Here is an 18366-nt window from a genome sequence, read left to right as displayed (position 1 = left end):
CCCCAAATGGCTGTAACAACCAGGACTTGACCAGGCTGAAGCCAGGAGCTTCCTTCAGGTCTCCCAAACGGGGTGCGGAGACCCAGGGACGTGGGCCATTCTCTCCTGCTGTCCCAGGCACATCAGCAGGGAGCTCAAACGAAAGTGCAGCAGTGGGGACACAGACCGGCACCCATATGGGATGCCTGTGATGTAGGCCCTGCACTACAGCCCTGGCCCCAAATCCAGTGTTTTCTATGCTTCTCTGGACCCCACAACCTTTAACTCACTATGAGGATAATATTATCTTCAAATTTACCCTGAAGATCAAAATCATCAAATTAAAGTGTTCTCTGGGGGTCAGCATTGTTGTGGCATAGTGAGTTTAGCATCTGCCTGCAATGCCAAGCACTTGGGCCAGGTTACACTGCTTTCCCAGGCAGCTGGAGGGAAGTAGAGCAGCTGAGACTGGAACCCGTACCCATATGGGATTCAGAGGTTGCAGGCAATGGCTTAACCTACACCACCTGTTCTATGTATTTTTGACAAGCAAATATTTTTACAAGCAAATAATGCTTGTAAACTAAAAGTGACATACAGAAGAATGAAACTGGACAACTACCTGGCACCATATTAAAAAATTAATTAAAAGGCAAGAGTTCAGCCAAGAGATTACACCCATGGCCCACATGAGTTTGATACCCAGCTTGGCTCCTGACTCCAACTTCTAGCTAATGCAGTTACAAGGAAGTAACAATTACGTCTTAAGTAACTGGATTCCTGCTACCCCTGTGGGAGACCTGGAGTGAGTACCTAGCTCTCTGCTTCAGCCTGGCCCAGCCCAAGTTGTTGTGAGCATCTGGGAAGTCAACCAATGGATGGGGAGCGCTATCTACGTTTCTACCAAGTAAATAATTAAAATTTTTAAAATTAACTCAAAATGGATCATATACCTAAAAGTAGGAGCTAAAACTATAGAATTCTTAGAAAAAGATTAAGGAAAAGTATCATTCTGATGTTGAATTAGGCAATGGTTGCCCAAATATGACACATCAAAAGCACAGCCACCAAAGAAAAAACTCAGACTTCCATCAGAATTAAAGCTTTGGTACTCCAACGGAGTGAAAAAAAAATTCCACAGAATGGGATAAAATACTTGTAAATCATGCCTGGTAAGGGTATATTATCTGGAATATATAAAGAACTCTTGGGGCTGGTGCTGTGGCATACTAGGCCAAGCCTCTTCCTGTAGCTTTCCCATCTCATATGGGCGCCAGCCTGAGTCCCAGCTGCTCCCACTTCCAATCCAGCTCTCGGCTATGGCTTGGGATAAAGTATCAGAGGATGCCCCAAATGCTTGGGCCCCTGCACCTATGTAGGAGACCCAGAAGAATCTCTTGGCTCCTGGCTTCAGATCGGCTCAGCTCCGGCAATTGCAGCAATTTTGGGAGTGAACGAGTGGATGGAAGACCTTTCTCTCTGTCTCTTCCTCTATCTTTCTGTAACTTTACCTCTGAAATAAATCAAATTTTTATATGATTATTTGACATTTTGATATTTTCTTTTTTTTAAGAAAAATTTATTTAATAAACACACATTTCAAAAGTAGAACTTTTGGATCATAGCGGTTCTTTCCCCGATACTCGCCCTCCCACCCGCAAACCATCTCATCTCTTATTCGCTCTCCCATCTCATTCTTCATTGAGATTCATTTTTAAATGTCTTTATATACAGAAGGTCCTACATGGGGAGTAAGTGAACAGTGACTCCTGTAGTTGACTTAACAATTGACACTCTTATTTATGACATCAGTGATCACCTGAGGCTCTTGTCCTAAGCAGCCAAGGCTATTCACAAACTCCAACCTTATTTAGATAAGGCTATAATCAAAGTGGAATTTCTCTTCTCCCTTCAGAGAAAGCTACCTCCTTCTTTGATGGCCTGTTCTTTCCACTGGGATCTCACTCACAGAGATCTTAGGTCATTTTTTATTGCCACAGAGTCTTGGCTTTCCATGCCCGAGAAACTCTTAAGGGCTTTTTAGCCAGATCCGAATGCCTTAAGGGCTGATTCTGAGGCCAGAGTGCTGTTTAGGGCATTTGCCATTCTATGAGTCGGCTGTGTATCCTGCTTCCCATGTTGGGTCACTCTCTTCTTTTTAATTCTATCAATAATTAGCAGCCGGCGCCGCGGCTCACTAGGCTAATCCTCCGCCTAGCGGCGCCGGCACACCGGGTTCTAGTCCCGGTCGGGGCGCCGGATTCTGTCCCGGTTGCCCCTCTTCCAGGCCAGCCCTCTGCTGTGGCCCGGGAGTGCAGTGGAGGATGGCCCAGGTGCTTGGGCCCTGCACCCCATGGGAGACCAGGAATAAGCACCTGGCTCCTGGCTCCTGCCATCGGATCGGTGCGGTGCGCCGGCCGCAGCGCGCCGGCCGCGGCGGCCATTGGAGGGTGAACCAACGGCAAAGGAAGACCTTTCTCTCTGTCTCTCTCTCTCACTGTCCACTCTGTCTGTCAAAAAAAAAAAAAAAAAAAATTAGCAGACACTGGTTTTATTTATGTGATCCCGCCGACACATAATCCTATCTTTATGATCAATTATGAACTTAAACTGATCACTTTTAACTAATAAGATGGTATTGGTACATGCCAACTTAATGGGATTTGGAGTCCCACGGCACGTGCCTAGCTTTACCGGTAGGTGTAAGTCCGAGTGAATGTTTGCAGATCTGTACATCTCCTCCCTCTCTCATTTTTAACAGGGATCAATTGTCAGTTGGATTTATTTATTTATTTATTTAAATGTGAACTTGTCTCTTTTTTTCTAAGACTTTATTTATTTGAAAGACAGTTACAGAGAGAGGTAAAGACAGAGAGAGGGGTCTTCCATCCGCTGGTTCACTCCCCAGGTGGCCGCAACGGCCGGAGCTGCGCTAATTTGAAGCCAGGAGCCAGGAAGTTCTTCCGGATCTCTCACGTGGGAGCAGGGGCCCTTGGACTTGGGTCATTCTTCTACTGCTCTCCCAGAACATAGCAGAGAGCTCAATTGGAAAAGGAGTAGCCAGGACTCGAACTGGCGCCCAGATAGGATGCTGGTGCCTCAGGCCAGGGCCTTAACCTGCTGCACCACAACACCAGCTTCCTCAGTTGGATTTAAACACCTGAGAATAATACTGATTTATATAAGAGTTCAACAATGGTATTAAGTAGAATAAGAAAATACTACAAAAGAATACTACAAAGAATAAAGTAGTAAGCTGTTCCTCTATGGTCAGGACAAGAGCTGATCAAGTCATTGCTTCTCGTAGTGTCAGTTTCACTTCAACAGGTTTCCTTTTCGGTGCTCAGTTAGGTTTCACAGATCAGGGAGAACACAGGCTATTTGTCCCTTTGGGACTGGCTTATTTCACTCAGCATAATGTTTTCAAGATTCCTCCATTTTGTTGCAAATGACTGGATTTCATTTTTTTTTTTTTTACTGCTGTGTAGTATTCTATGAGTTCATATCCCATAATTTCTTTATCCAGTCTACTGTTGATGGGCATCAGGTTGATTCCAGGTCTTAGCTATTGTGAATTGAGCTGCAATAAACATGAAGGTGCAGACAGCTCGTTTATTTGCCAATTTCACTTCCCTTGGGGAAATTCCAGGAGTGGGATGGCTGGGTTGTATGGTAGGGTTATATTCAGGTGTCTGAGGAATCTCCAGACTGACTTCCATAGTGGCTTGACCAGTTTGCATTCCCACCAACAGTGGGTTAGTGCCCTCTTTTCCCCACATCCTCACCAGCATCTGTTGTTAGTTGATTTATGTATGTAAGCCATTCTAACTGGGGTGAGGTGAAACCTCATTGTGGTTTTGATTTGCATTTCCCTGATTGCTAGTGATACTGAACATTTTTTCATGTGTCTGTTGGCCATTTGGATTTCCTCTTTTGAAAAATGTCTATTGAGGTCCTTGGCCCATCTCTTAAGTGGGTTGTTTGTTTTGTTGTGGTGGTGTTTCTTGATCTCTTTGTAGATTCTATTAATCCTTTATTAGTTGCATAGTTTGCAAATATTTTTTCCCATTCTGTCGGTAGCCTCTTCACTTTCCTGACTCTTTTGCAGTACAGAAACTTCTCAATTTGATGTAATCCCAGTTAATTTTGGCTTTGACTGTCTGTTGTCTCTGGGGTATTTTCCAAGAAGTCTTTGCCTATGCCTATATCTTGCAGGATCTCTCTGATGTTCTCTAATAAGCTGATGGTTTGGGTCATAGATTAAGATCCTTAATCCATGTTGAGTGGATCTTGTGTAAGGTGTAAGGTAGAGGTCTTACTTCATGCTTCTGCATGTAGAAATCCAGTTTTCCCAGCACCATCTGTTGAATAGACTGTCCTTACTCCAGGAATTGGTTTTAGATCCTTGATCAAATATAAGTTTGCTGTAGTTGTTTGGATTGATTTATGGTGTTTCTATTCTATTCCATTGGTCTATCCATCTGTTTCTGTACCAGTACAATGTTGTTTTGATTATAATTTCCCTGTAGTATGTCCTGAAATCTGGTATTGTGATGCCTCCAGCTCTCTTTGTTGTACAACATTGCTTTAGCTATTTGAGGTCTCCTGTGTCTCCATATGAATTTCAGCATCATTTTTTTCCAGATCTGAGAAGAATGTCTTTGATATTTTGATTGGGATTGCATTGAATCTGTAAATTGCTTTTGGAAGAATGGAAATTTTGATGGTACTGATTCTTCCAATCCATGAGCGTGGAAGATTTTTCCATTTTTTGGTATCCTCTTCTATTTCTTTAACATTCTGTAATTCTCATTGTAGAGATATCTAACATCCTTAGTTAAGTTTATTCCAAGGTATTTGTTTTTTTTTATATCTATTGTGAATGGGATTGATCTTAGAAGTTCTTTCTCAGCCGTGGCATTGCCTGTGTATACAAAGGCTGTTGATTTTTGTGCACTGATTTTATATACCTGCTACTTAGCCAAACTCTTCTGTGAGTTCCAATAGTATCTTAGTGACGTTCTTTGGATCTCCTATAAAAAGAATTATATCATCTGCAAAGCGAGTAGTTTGACCTCTTTCCAAATTTGTATCCATTTGATTTCTTTTACTTGCCTAATGGCTCTGGCTAAAATTTCCAGAACTACATTGAAAAGCAGTGGTGAGAGTGGGAATTCCTGACTGGTACAGGATCTCAGTGCTTCCAACTTTTCCCATTCAACAGGATGCTGGCCATGGGTTTTTCATAAATTGCCTTGATTGTGTTGAGGAATATTCCTTCTATACCCAATTTTCTTAGAGTTTTCATCATGAAAATGTGTTGTATTTTCTTCTGCAGTCTGTTAATGTGGTGTATCACATTGATTGATTTGTGAAAGTTGAACCATCCGTGCACACCAGGGATAAATCCCATTTGGTCTGCGTGGACGATCTTTCTGATGTGTTGTTGAATTCTATTGGCCGGAATTTTACTGAGGATTTTTGCGTCTATGTTCATCAGGGAAACTGGTCTGTAATTCTCTTTCAATGCTGCATCTTTTTCAGGTTTAGGAAGTAAGGTGATGCTGGCTTCATGGAAACAATCTGGGAGGATTCCCTCTTTTTCGATTGTTCTGAATAGTTTGAGAGGAACTGGAGTTAGTTCTTCTTTAAATGTCTAGTAGAATTCAGCAGTGAGTCCATCCAGTCCTGGGCTTTTCTTTGTTGGGAGGGCCTTTAATATTGAGTCAATTTCTGACTCAGTTATGGGTCTATTTAGGTTTTCTATGTATTCATGGTTCAATTTAGGTAGTTTGTATGTGTCCAGGAATGTATTTCTGATAGATAGCCCAGTTTGTTGGTATACAACTCTTTATAGTAATTTCTGATGACTCTTTTTATTTCTGTGATGTCTGTTGTTACATTCCCCTTTTCATCTGTAATGTTATTGATTTGGGTCTTCTCTCCTTTTTTGGGTTAGTTGGGCCAATGGTTTGTCATTTCATATTTATTCAAAAAACCAGCCCTTCGTTTTGCTGATATTTTGTAATGTATTTTTATTCAATTTGTTGATTTGTTCTCTAATTTTAAGTATTTCTCTTCTACTACTAGTTTTTCTAGATCCTTGAGATGCATTGATAGCTCATTTATTTGTTGTCTTTCCAATTTCTTGATGTAGGCACCTATTGCTATAAACTTGCCTCTTAATACTGCTTTTGCTATATCTCATAAGTTTTGATGTGTTGTTATCTTCGTTTGCTTCCAGAAAGTTTTTGATTTCTCTTTTGATTTCTTCTTTGACCCATTGTTGATTCAGGAGCATGTGGTTCAGTCTCCATGTGTTTGCACATGCTCTAGGGATTCCTGAGTTGCTGATTTCCAACTTCATTCCATTGTGGTCTGAAGAGATGCATGGTATGATTTCGATTCTTTTGAATTTGCTGAGACCTGCTTATGGCCTAGGATGTGGTCAATCCTATAGCAAGTTCCATGCACTGCTGAGAACAATGTGTATTTTTCAACTGTAGGATGAAAAGTTCTGTAGATATCTGTTAGATCCATTTGGTCTACAGTGTTGATTAAATCTGCTGTTTCCTTGTTGATCTTCTGTCTCGTTGATCTGTCCATTGCTGAAAGTGGAGTACTGAAGTCTCCCAATACTATTGTATTGGAGTCTAAGTCTCCCTTTAAGTCCCTTAACATATCTTTTCAATAGCCCGGTGCCCTGTAATTAGGTGCATATATGTTTATAATAGTTAATCTTCTTGTTGGATTGATCCCTTAATCATTATATAGTGCCCCTATTTGTCTCTCTGAACAGTTTTTTGTGTTAAAGTCTATTTTGTCTGATATTAGGATGAATATCAGCTCTCTTTTGGTTTCTGCTGGCATGGAATATCTTTTTCCAGCCTTTCACTTTCAGCCTGCATGCATCTTTGTTGGAAAGATGTGTTTCTTGCAGGCAGCAAATAGATGGGTTTTGTTCCTTAATCCATTCAGCCAATCTGTGTCTTTTAACTAGAGTTGAGGCAATTTACATTCAGTGTGATTACTGATAAGTAGCAACTTTGCCCTGCCATTTTCCCAAATACATTTTCTAACATATGCTTTGAGTTTCCTGTGATCTTTTACTGGGAGGTTTTCTTCCTTTACCTTCTTTCATATTGATGGCCATGTTTCTGTGTTTCACACATCTTTAAGCATTTTTTGCAGGGCTGGACAAGTGGTGATAAATTCTTTCAATTTCTGTTTGCTATGAAAGGTCTTTATTTCACCTTCATTCACAAATGAGAGCTTTGCAGGATATAATATTCTGGGCTGGCAGTTTTTTTCTCTTAGGACTTGGGCTGTATCTCGCCATACTCTCCTAGCCTGTAGGATTTCTGATGAGAAGTCTGCTGTGAGTCTTATTGGAGATCCTCTGAAAGTAATCTGGCATTTCTCTATTACACATTTTAGAATCTTTTCTTTATGTTTCACTGTGGTAAGTTTGATTACAATGTGTCATGGTGAGGGTCTTCTCTGGTCATGTCTAACGGGAGTTTTATGTGCTTCCTGTACTTGAAACTCTTTCTACAACTTGGGAAGTTTTCTGCTAGTATCTCACTAAAAAGACCTTTTAATCCTTTCTCTCTCTCCATGCCTTCAGGAATTCCTAGAACCTGAATGTTGGTTTTTTTTTAATAGTATCCTGTAGATTCCCAACATTTTTAAGATTTCTAATTTCCTTTTCTTTAGTTTGACTGTATACTTTCCTGTGCTCTGTCTTCTAAGTCTGATATTCTCTCTTCTGCCTCACTGATTTTGTTTTTAAGGCTCTCAATTGCATTTTTTATTTGTTCTATTGAATTATTTCATTTTTATTTCTCTTCAATATCTCAATTTCATGTTCTATTTAATTCTTCATTTCTTTTTTTTTTTTTTTTTTTTTGGACAGGCAGAGTGGACAGTGAGAAAGAGAGACAGAGAGAAAGGTCTTCCTTTACCGTTGGTTCACCCTCCAATGGCCGCTGCGGCCGGCGCACCACGCTGATCCGATGGCAGGAGCCAGCTGCTTCTCCTGGTCTCCCATGGGGTGCAGGGCCCAAGCACTTGGGCCATCCTCCACTGCACTCCCTGGCCACAGCAGAGAGCTGGCCTGGAAGAGGGGCAACCGGGACAGAATCCGGCGCCCCGACCGGGACTAGAACCCGGTGTGCCGGCGCCGCAAGGTGGAGGATTAGCCTAGTGAGCCGCAGCGCTGGCCAAATTCTTCATTTCATTTTGAATCCTTCATAAGATTTCATTTTCATAAGCAAGATTCTTTCTTTCATGTCCTGCATAGATTTCAGTAGTTCATGCGTTCGCTTTTGATTACTTCTAAGTAACCTTTTAAACAATTTTTTAACTTACATTTCTTGTATTTTTTCTATCTCATCGTCTTCATAATCTTGTATCAAAGTGTCATGTTCTTTTGGTAGCGTCATGTTGTCTTCCTTATTCTTGTTTTCTTGGATTGTTGTGTTTGTTGTTTGGCATTTGTGGAGATACTCGTTAGTTTCTTTTTTCCCACTGTGTTGGCTTTTATTGTTGTACTATGACTGTAGATAAGTGGACTGTCTGCTTTAGTGAATCTATAGAGGCTTGTGGTAGGTGTGGCCAGAGAGCTCTGTTCACTTTTTCAGGGTTAAGGGCGTGCCTAAGGTGACACACCCAGGTTTGGTGTGGTAAATCTTCTCGGGAAGTGTATTCTGCTCAGTTGAGCTCTTCTCCTGTGTGGAGACCAGTGCATGAGCACTAGCCCCAGTGGGTATAATCATCTGCTCTGTCCAAAGGACCACACAAAGGATCTGTGTAGTCCTCAGTGTAAGTTCAGCTTCCCCAGCACTGCCTCTCACTGGGTAGCCAGGGCTGCCCGAGCCAGATTCCCCTGCAGTGTCCCTCACTGGGTAGCCAGGACCATCCAAGCTTGTGGTGTCTCCCATCAAGACTACATCAAGACTACTCAAAGTCTCAGCCACAGTGTTTAGTTCTCCCACACATTTTTTTTTTCCTTCTTTCACAGTCCTGGTTCAGAAGTTGCACACAGTCACGAGGTCTTAGCCACCTGTTATTTCTCCCCACCAGAGTCAGTTTTCTCCACTTGGCTAACTGCCAGGCACAGACACGAGCTGGCACAGCTATTATGAATGTCCAAAATGGCACCTGCTCTATCAGCTTGTAAGGTGACTGGAGAGAGAAAAATGCGTCCGTACCGTCCCTTTGAATTTTTCTCTTCTCCAGTTTTTTTTTTTTTTTTTAAAGATTTATTTTTTTGTTTGAAAGGCAGAGTTACACAGAGAGAGAAGGAAAGGCAGAGAGAGAGAGAGGTCTTCCATCTGTTGCTTCACTCTCTAATTGGCCGCAATGGCCAGAGTTGCGCCGATCCAAAGCCAGGAGCCAGGAGCTTCTTCTGGGTCTCTCACGTCTGTGCAGGGGCCCAAGGACATAGGCTATCTTCCACCACTTCCCCAGGCCATAGCAGAGAGCTGGATTGGAAGTGGAGCAGCCAGGTCCCAAACTGGGGCCCATATGGGCTGCCAGTGCTTCAGGCCAGGGCGTTAACCTGCTGCACCACAGCGCTGGCCCCTCTCTCCTCTAGTTAGGCTGGTGTACTTTCCCCCATGGGGCTTCAAGCCTCATTACCTCTAGGCTCTTCCTGCCGCTTTTTCGCCACTGTCTCGGCCTATTGTGTTCTCGTCTCACCTCACTTTCCAGCTCTCAGCTGTTCAAGTCCTCAGCTGTGGCCACCCACACCCTCCATGTAGGTCCACCATGTCCCTCTAATTACGGTAGAGTTTCCTCTGCTGTTTTTTCCCTTAATTCTTCCCTGAGACTACACTATCTGCACTTTTATTAAACTATATTCTCCTGGACTAGATCAGTAACCTCCCTCCCTATTCCACCATCTTGGAACCACCTGAAATAAATAAAATCTTAAACAAAAAAACCTCTTGAAACTCTAGAGTAAAATACACCCATTTAAAAATGGGCAAAGAATGTGAACAGACATTTCTCCAAAGAAGATGTATAAATTGTTAAAAAATATAAGAAAAGATGCTCAATTAATCATTAGGGAACCACAAACTAAGCCCAAAATGAGATACCAGTTCATATCTGTGAGGATTACTATAATTAAAAAACAAAACAGAAAATATCATGTTGATGGGGATGTGGAAAAATTGGAATCTGTAAACACTGCAGTGGGAATATAAAATAGTACAATGGCTTTGGAAAACTGACAGCTCCTCAAAATCTAAAACAGTATTACTACAGGATGCAGCAATTCCATTCTTGGGCATACAACCAAGAAAACTACAAATATTTTATCTACAGAAAAACTTATACATGAATGTTCACAGTTTCATTACTGATAATAGTCAAAAATTATAAACAGCCCAAATCTTTACCAATTGATGATGTATGAATAAAATGATTTATTTATATAATGGACTATTATTCAGCCCCCCAAAAAATGAAGTACTAACAACTGCTACAACATTACACTTAAGTAAAAGCAGCCAGTCACAAAAGGCCACATAGTAGACATTTTATCTATTTGCATAATGTCTCAACAGGCAAATCCATAGAGACAAAAAGTAGCTCAGTGGTTGTGTGGGATGGAAGAAATGAATGCGATGGACAATGGGTTCCTTTCTGGGGTAAAAATGTTATGGAATTAGTGGTGGTGACTGCACAACTTGGTGAGTATACAAAAACCACTGAGTTGTACATTTCAAAAAGTGACTATTACAATATGTGAATTACCTAAAGCAGGGGAAACTTTAAAGATTTGCTTAATTTTAACTGGAAAAAGCTGTGAAATAATATTTTTTGCTATTTAGTTCATTAAATTTATTCTTACTAAACTTAATCTACAAGATAAGAATGAAATCTCACAACCTGCCCACAAATGATATATAATGGACATGCTTCTCATTCCTGGGAAGACCCGAGTTTCCTCATTTTTTTTCACTGCAGTATTTGATGAAATGCCTCTACATTATCCTGGTTTCTACAGACTAAAGATAAGAAAGGCTGTCAGGCAGAAGCAACCCAAGTGTCTGATGCCAGATGCATGGCTACACAAAATGCAGAATATATGTAAAATGGATTGTTAGTCAACCTTAAACAAAATGAAATTTTAACACATGCTTTATCTATGTTGCAAAATGGATAAACCTTTGAGACATTATGCTAAGTGAAATAAACCAGTCACAAAAATACAACTGTTACATAATTCCACTAATGTAAGATTCCCAGAATATTAAAATACATTGAGACAGAAAGCAGCAAGGTGGTTGCTAGGGGAAGAATGGAATGGGGGGTTAGTGTTTAATGGGTACAGAGTTTCAGTTGGGGATTATGAAAATATTCTGGAGATGGATAGTAGTGATGGTCACACAACAATATGAATGTGCTTCATGTCATAGAACTGTGTACTTATTTGTTTACTTTAAATTAATTAATTTATTTGAAAAGCAGTTATAGGGAGAGGGAAAAGGGGAGGGAAAGGAGGCGGGAGAGATCATCTTTCTACAGGTTCACACCACAATGGCTGGGGCTGGGCCAGGCAAAATCCAAGAACCAAGAGCTTCCTAAGGTCTCCTACCTGGGTAGTAGGGGCCCAAGTACTTGGACCACTTTCCTTTGCTATTCCTAGTGCATTAGCAGAGAGCTGGATTGGAAGTGGAGCAGCTACGGCTCAAACCAGCATTCATATGGGACGCCAATGTTGCATGCAGCAGCTTAACACACTGTGCCACAGTGCTGGCCCTAAGAACTGTACATTTTTTAAAATTTTATTTAAGGCATACAAATTCCATGGTAAGTTTTTGTTATGCATATTTTCTCTCAATTAAAAAAAAGTGTTAAGGACTCTTAAGTGGTGGAATGGAAATCTGTAGAATGGTGGGTCTTGGTGGGTAATCAGTAAAGCAGGCTATTCACTAAAGGGCCTTCAATTATCATTACCTATAGGTCTTTTCTCTCCAGCTGGTCAATTTTCCATATGCAAGAATTCTGTCATCACTAGTCAGGGTCCTCTTTATGGTGAATCAATAATGATGAGTGCAAGGTTCTCACTCATTTATATTTTTACAGTCTATATTTCCCCATCTCATTAAAATAGAAGCTATTTGAAGGCAGACACTTTTGTTTTTTTACACTGATATATCCCCAGGGCCTACAACAATGAAACATTACTGGGCATTCAGTAACATCTGCTGGATGAATGAATCAAGCATTTATGAAGCACTTCATAGATGTGTCAAGAACTATGTTATTTCACAATTATAAACTCAATCCTTAAACTACGGCATAAGCGATATTCTTCTAATTTTACCAATGAAGGGGGTACAAGGAGACTGGGCAACCTGTCTGTGGAAACTAAGGCACAGCTGGGACTCAGGCATGGGGGCTGTTGGATACCATGATTTATCTTAACTACTGTACCGCCTTCTGCAGCACATGTGTGTGTATATACACTTACAATGTGTGCTACACACACACACATTCTTATAAGAATTGTGTAGTATTCTCAAATTGTATGCAAACTGTGCAGCATTAGTCTCTGAGAATAAGAATCTACTATTTCATCACATGCTAATGACATAATATGTGAATTACAGTCTGATAGGTATTGCCTTAAAATTAATCACCTGTTAAATTTTAATAGGTGATTCAATTTTGTGTGCTTAATTCTGAAAAAGGAATATAGCAAATAAGATGTATCTAGTAAAAAGTTCACAAGAATTAAGTAATAAGTGCATTGAACACAGTCCCAGGATACAGAAAAATAAGAATAAGCTCAAGGGCATGTGTGTGGAACAGGTGGTGAGCCACACTATAGTGAGACATCAAGTGTGCTAACATCTGAACATGGGGGAGAACTCCCAAGACAGAAATGGTTGGCAGAAAAACTGCTGGTTATATCACCCAATCCTAATTAACAAGAGAATTTTCATTCCCATTAGGACTATTTGTCTCCTTATGACTTCTTTGCTTGGCATCCTAAGATATACTAGTAAAAAAGATGGCATGGGATGTTAGGAGCTACATGAACAGATATCTTGAGGTAAGAATTCCAATCTTTGCATTGATACTAACAGTGTGATCTAGGTTAAATCACATGAAAAAGAAAGAACACTAGAGCTTATTAGCCATTAATTCCAAACATCTCAGTTTATTTGAGAAAGCAAACTTACTTTCCCATGAAATAATGAAGACTTAACTTGCCCTTTAAAAAGTAATTAGGGGCCGGCGCCGCGGCTCACTGGGCTAATCCTCCGCCTAGCGGCGCCGGCACACCGGGTTCTGGTCCCGGTCGGGGCGCCGGATTCTGTCCCGGTTGCCCCTCTTCCAGGCCGGCCCTCTGCTGTGGCCAGGGAGTGCAGTGGAGGATGGCCCGGGTGCTTGGGCCCTGCACCCCATGGGAGACCAGGAGAGGCACCTGGCTCCTGGCTCCTGCTGTCGGATCAGCGCGGTGCGCCAGCCGCAGCGCGCCGGCCGCGGCGGCCATTGGAGGGTGAACCAACGGCAGGGGAAGACCTTTCTCTCTGTCTCTCTCTCTCACTGTCCACTCTGCCTGTCAAAAAAAAAAAAAAAAAAAAAAAAAAAAAAAGTAATTAGGGCCGGCGCCGCAGCTCACTAGGCTAATCCTCTGCCTGCGGCGCCGGCACACCGGGTTCTAGTCCTGGTCGGGGCGCCGGATTCTGTCCCGGTTGCCCCCCTTCCAGGCCAGCTCTCTGCTGTGGCCAGGGAGTGCAGTGGAGGATGGTCCAAGTGCTTGGGCCCTGCACCCCATGGGAGACCAGGAAAAGTACCTCGCTCCTACCATCAGATTAGCGCAGTGCGCTGGCCGCAGCGCACTGGCCGCGGCGGCCATTGGAGGGTGAACCAACGGCAAAGGAAGACCTTTCTCTCTGTCTCTCTCTCTCACTGTCCACTCTGCCTGTCAAAATAAATAAATAAATAATAAAAATAAAAAGTAATTAGGCTTCTAACCTAGAAATTTCAATTTATAATTAAACACCTCTGGCATTTGCAACCAAATAGTAACCTGATCATTTATAATCCAGGGCTATTTCCCAATATGATGGATTACTATAGTTATCTAGGGTTATAGGATATAAGTTATAGGTTATATAGGATAGGGTTATAGCATGATACAGGTTATATAGGATAGGGTTATAGGGTTATAGCTTGATATAGGTTATACAGGATACAGGTTATATAGGATAGGGTTATAAGATATAAGTTATAGGTTATAGGATAATCTAGGGTTATCTCCCAATATGACCGAGTACCATAGTTGAGCTAATTTTTTTTACAGATAAAAAGTGTGGGGTAGTGGTAAGCAATGTGGCCATGGAACCTGCCTGACCAGATTCCAGAAGAAGCTTGCTCCCTGTGGAACCTGACTTAAAGAAGGCCACTAATGCCAAGACAGCTTATCTGTGCTAACAGTACCTGCTATCTTGTAGGGTTTAGAACAATGACTAATTATATAAATTTACAAGCATATTCAAGGCTTGCATTATTAAACAGTAAAGCTAAACACTGTTGGGTTAAAGATTATAAATTGTTCCTATTAGGAAGCAGAAACCAGTTGAGGGAATTTGCCCTAACAAAGATATTTTACAAAACTGTCCCATTTTCCAATATGATGTCTAGCTTTCTTTTATTCTGTCTCATTTTTTATTTATTTACTTGAGATGGAGAGAGACAGACATAGGCAGAGAGAGAGCTTCCATTCTCTAGTTTCCAATATGCCCACAAAGCTCAGGGCCGGACCACTCCAAAGTCAGGAGCTGGAAGCCAGAAGCAGGGAATCCAACTCTGTTCTCCCCATCGTGGGCAGTGACCCAACTCCTTTAGCCATCGCCTGCTCTATCTGTGGGTGTCCATTAGCTAGAAGCTGGAATTGAGCCATGACCCAAAGCCATGCATTCTGATATGGGATGCAGATGTTCCAATTGGCATCTTGATGCCAGTGTCTTACACCTGCACCAGCAGCTAGTTCTCAGCACCAAAACACTGCATGTGTGTACATTTTCTTTCTCCATTTTCTATTCAGAGTGATATTTTGAAATTTACGTATGATTTCCTCCTTAGTTTTGACATTTTCCTTATTACAAAAGCAAAACATGTTTGCTGGAATAAGTGAAACAAGACAGTTTATAAAAGAAAAGCTAAATCTCCCTTTGCATATCTATTCCTAATCCTGCTTCTTAAAACAATCACCATTATCAACACAAACACTTTTTACAAATTCATTTTTTTTTCTTTTCAAAATTACTACAGACTTACCTCCAGATATATTGATGGTGGATTATGCTCCCCACCAAATTTGTCCAATAGGGCCTCTATATGCTCCTGTGTCAACTTAATCATTTGTTTGATATTCCACACCTAAAAAACATTTTAAAAGAGTTTAAATGAAAGTCACTTAGTACATGAATTAGAAATATTTTAATGCAGATAACTACACTGCAGTAACTGTCAGTATTCCTAGAAATTTAGAGCTTAAAGATAATTTAATATAGTGGTTTTTCCCTTTTTTTATTGAGCATTAAAATTTTTTTCTACCCTAGTAATACAGTATGTTCTCAACTATACAAGATTCAACTAATACATGTGTATTCACAATAAACCATGAAAATCTCTTTTTACATTCCCCATATTTCCAGCCTAAGGTCAAAAAGAGAAGTACTATTTATAGTTTAGTGAGCATTCTTCTGTGTGTCCTTTTTAGCTCATGTAAAAATAAACATATATAAATACACAGAATACTTATAATACAAATACAACATTAAAAAATTTTTTGTGAAATTTAAAGAAAAACTTTATTGAAGATCTGAAAAACAATTCCTAAAAGATCAACTTTTCCAGAAAATTGTAGATACACAATGCATTGCGTCTATTGTGTTAAAACGTGCATTAGACACAAATACAAAAACCATGAAACAAGCCACCATTCTTCAACAATTTGAGCAAAGATAAAATGCCTAAGGAACCACATGGATGACTTGCCAAGGATGGGCTCTTTACTTTAAGCACCATTAAAAAAAAAAAAAAAAAAAAAAAAAGGAGCACAAGTGGATGAGTGTGTTCAGTTATACACACTGAATTGAACCTTTGGCACTAAGAATCAGGGCATCTTGTCATATAGCATTAACACATATTATAAAAGTGCATAGTGTCAAAGGCATAGAACCAGCAGCATTCAAAGCAGCTTTGTCGACCAGGCAATGAAATTCTACAGCACGTCCCTCTGTTGTCCATCAATGAATACACTGCTAGCAACTTTGAAATGAAAAAGTAAGAAAAGAAAAAAAGGAGCTGCAACCCCTTTCATTTTCTCTGTTCAAAATCAAACAGAAAACAAACATCAATTCTGCTTTACACTAACATCTTAAAAGTGTGGGGACCCATGAGCCGGCCATGGGCCCACATGCTAAGGCTTAGCGTTGCTGACCGTTTGCAATAGTTACTGCTGTGTGGATGTTTATGGTTTCTGCTGAGCTGTGATATCGGGACCTTTCCATAACCCCAGGGTTGAGTCTACAACTATGGCCTCGGGACTTCCCATACTTCTTTTCCCACTGACCAAGAGTTAAGAAAACACCAGGTGGAGCAACGATAAGCTTTCTGCTGGCGTCCGAGCCGCCTGCTACGTGACCAGGAGCTTGATTGGATGAAGACACGTGATCACCTTTATGGTTGGACAAGGAGTGCATGGACTGTGCGTTATCAGGCACCCGACTGGAGCACCGCCGCATGGACTGTAGCATGGACTAAGCTTGCATTACATGCTTCTGCAATGTTATACTATATAAGCCATACATGAAAGAGTAATGGGAGCTTCCCCTTTCTTTCAGAGCTCCCCTTGCTCAAGGGTTTCTTTTTCTATCCTGTTTAAATAAAGTCTACTGAAGACCGATAAGCTGCGAGCAACGTCGTTCCTTTGCAGGCAGGGGAGCGACAAAAAGTACATCATTTGTACAAGAGAAGGACTGAAAACAAAAATGTGTTTACAGAGATGCCAATATTAGTGAGTGAGTGTGCCGCCTCTCACACAGCTTTCCGGTGGTACTCAGGGGGAGCCACTTCGTAATCACTGGCGCTACACAAAGTTGCAGAATTCTTTGCCAGGTACTTTAGGAAATCGTGAAGATAATTCAGTAACAAAGCAAGGCTCTTCTCATCCAGAAGTGTATAGGCCAACATCGCTCCAATTTGCACAAATAATCACAGTAGATGTGGCGCTCCATACACCTGGGTCAGGATGATATGCGAGGATTTCAGCGTACTGTGGTCTCTCAAATTTATAGAGCAGCTGAGTGCCCAGCACTACATTAGAGTATTCTTTTATCCCTGCCACAACTTCATTAACAGCGTATTCCTTATCATCTTATAATTTGCATAATCCTCCAGATTGGATGCACATTCTTCTTCCCAGGAAGATAAAACTGCTGTTTTGTCTTGTACTTAAGTCCCAATCCTCAACCAGCCATGGTTGGAGCTCTGCAGGAAGCTTTAACTTCCCCTCTGTTCATGAATGTTCCTTCATTTTCACAGTAGGATCTCCACGGGCCCTTTTCTACCGAGGAGGCTGAGGCGTCTCGCTGGCACTGCCGCCATCTCCATTTCCAGGTGTTTTCTGTTCTCACGTCCACATTTTTCTGTGGCAGACCAGAAGTCTTCCCTCCTGGAGCAGCCCCTCTCATCTTCCCCTCTGCATACTGCTCCTGGTGGGCCTTCTGAAGTTCTCGCTGTTTCTGCAGAGTGGTGCCCACAGGTTTGAGTACTCTGCTCTCTGGAACCCATTCATCCCAATTTTTATTCCAACCACCTCCTGGAATTTAGGCTTTGGGTACTGCTTGGGTGCCAATTAGTGATTCGCTGCCTCCTCCTTCTCCCACCACCCCCGACTACCGCCCCTTACTCTCTACCCCACCCAACTCAGCGTCAGACACGCCATCAGGAACTGCCGGCTCTACATCCTGAGCCCGATTTGCCAGCATCCCATTTTAAAATATTTTAACCTGTTTTTCTTGATCAATAGCAATGCCTCAGGAATATGGTTTTTTTTAAAGATTTTATTTATTTTTAGAGAGAGAATTTACAGAGAGAGAGACAGAGACAGAGAGAAAGATCTTCTATCCCCTGGTTTACTCCCCAAATGGCTGCAATGGCCAGAGCTGGGCCAATCAGGAGCCAGGAGCTTCTTCTGGGTCTCCCATGCGGGTGCACTTGGGCCATCTTCCACTGCTTTTTAATAGCTTAAGCACTTTATTTCATAATACTTTCATGATGCTGCTAATGTCAATGGTCTCCAATTCTGGTGTAACCAGAGGTTAGGTAGACATAGTAATTGTAAGAGAATTG

General features: G+C 41.4%; 1 protein-coding gene and 1 pseudogene across 5 annotated transcripts in view; both read right to left on the bottom strand.

Moving 5' to 3' along the window:
• BRAF (B-Raf proto-oncogene, serine/threonine kinase) overlaps positions 1-18366 on the bottom strand; it is a 217744-nt gene that overhangs the window by 126809 nt on the left and 72569 nt on the right. For all 5 annotated transcript variants that reach the window (XR_016231135.1, XM_089328681.1, XM_089328679.1 and 2 more), the window contains one exon: positions 15286-15387. Coding sequence is in view for 2 of the 5 variants with exons in the window: in XM_089328681.1 (XP_089184807.1) it covers positions 15286-15387 (102 nt within the window). In the remaining 3 variants the exon portion in view is untranslated. Of the gene's footprint in view, positions 1-15285; positions 15388-18366 lie in introns of those variants that run through there.
• Positions 16895-17886, bottom strand: LOC149127645 (mortality factor 4-like protein 1 pseudogene; annotated as a pseudogene).

The sequence above is a fragment of the Oryctolagus cuniculus genome, chromosome 3 (genome assembly GCF_051225735.1).
Source record: "Oryctolagus cuniculus isolate XC-2025 breed Fujian yellow rabbit chromosome 3, ASM5122573v1, whole genome shotgun sequence".
Taxonomy (NCBI): domain Eukaryota; kingdom Metazoa; phylum Chordata; class Mammalia; order Lagomorpha; family Leporidae; genus Oryctolagus; species Oryctolagus cuniculus.
This window is presented reverse-complemented; position numbering and strand designations above follow the sequence as displayed.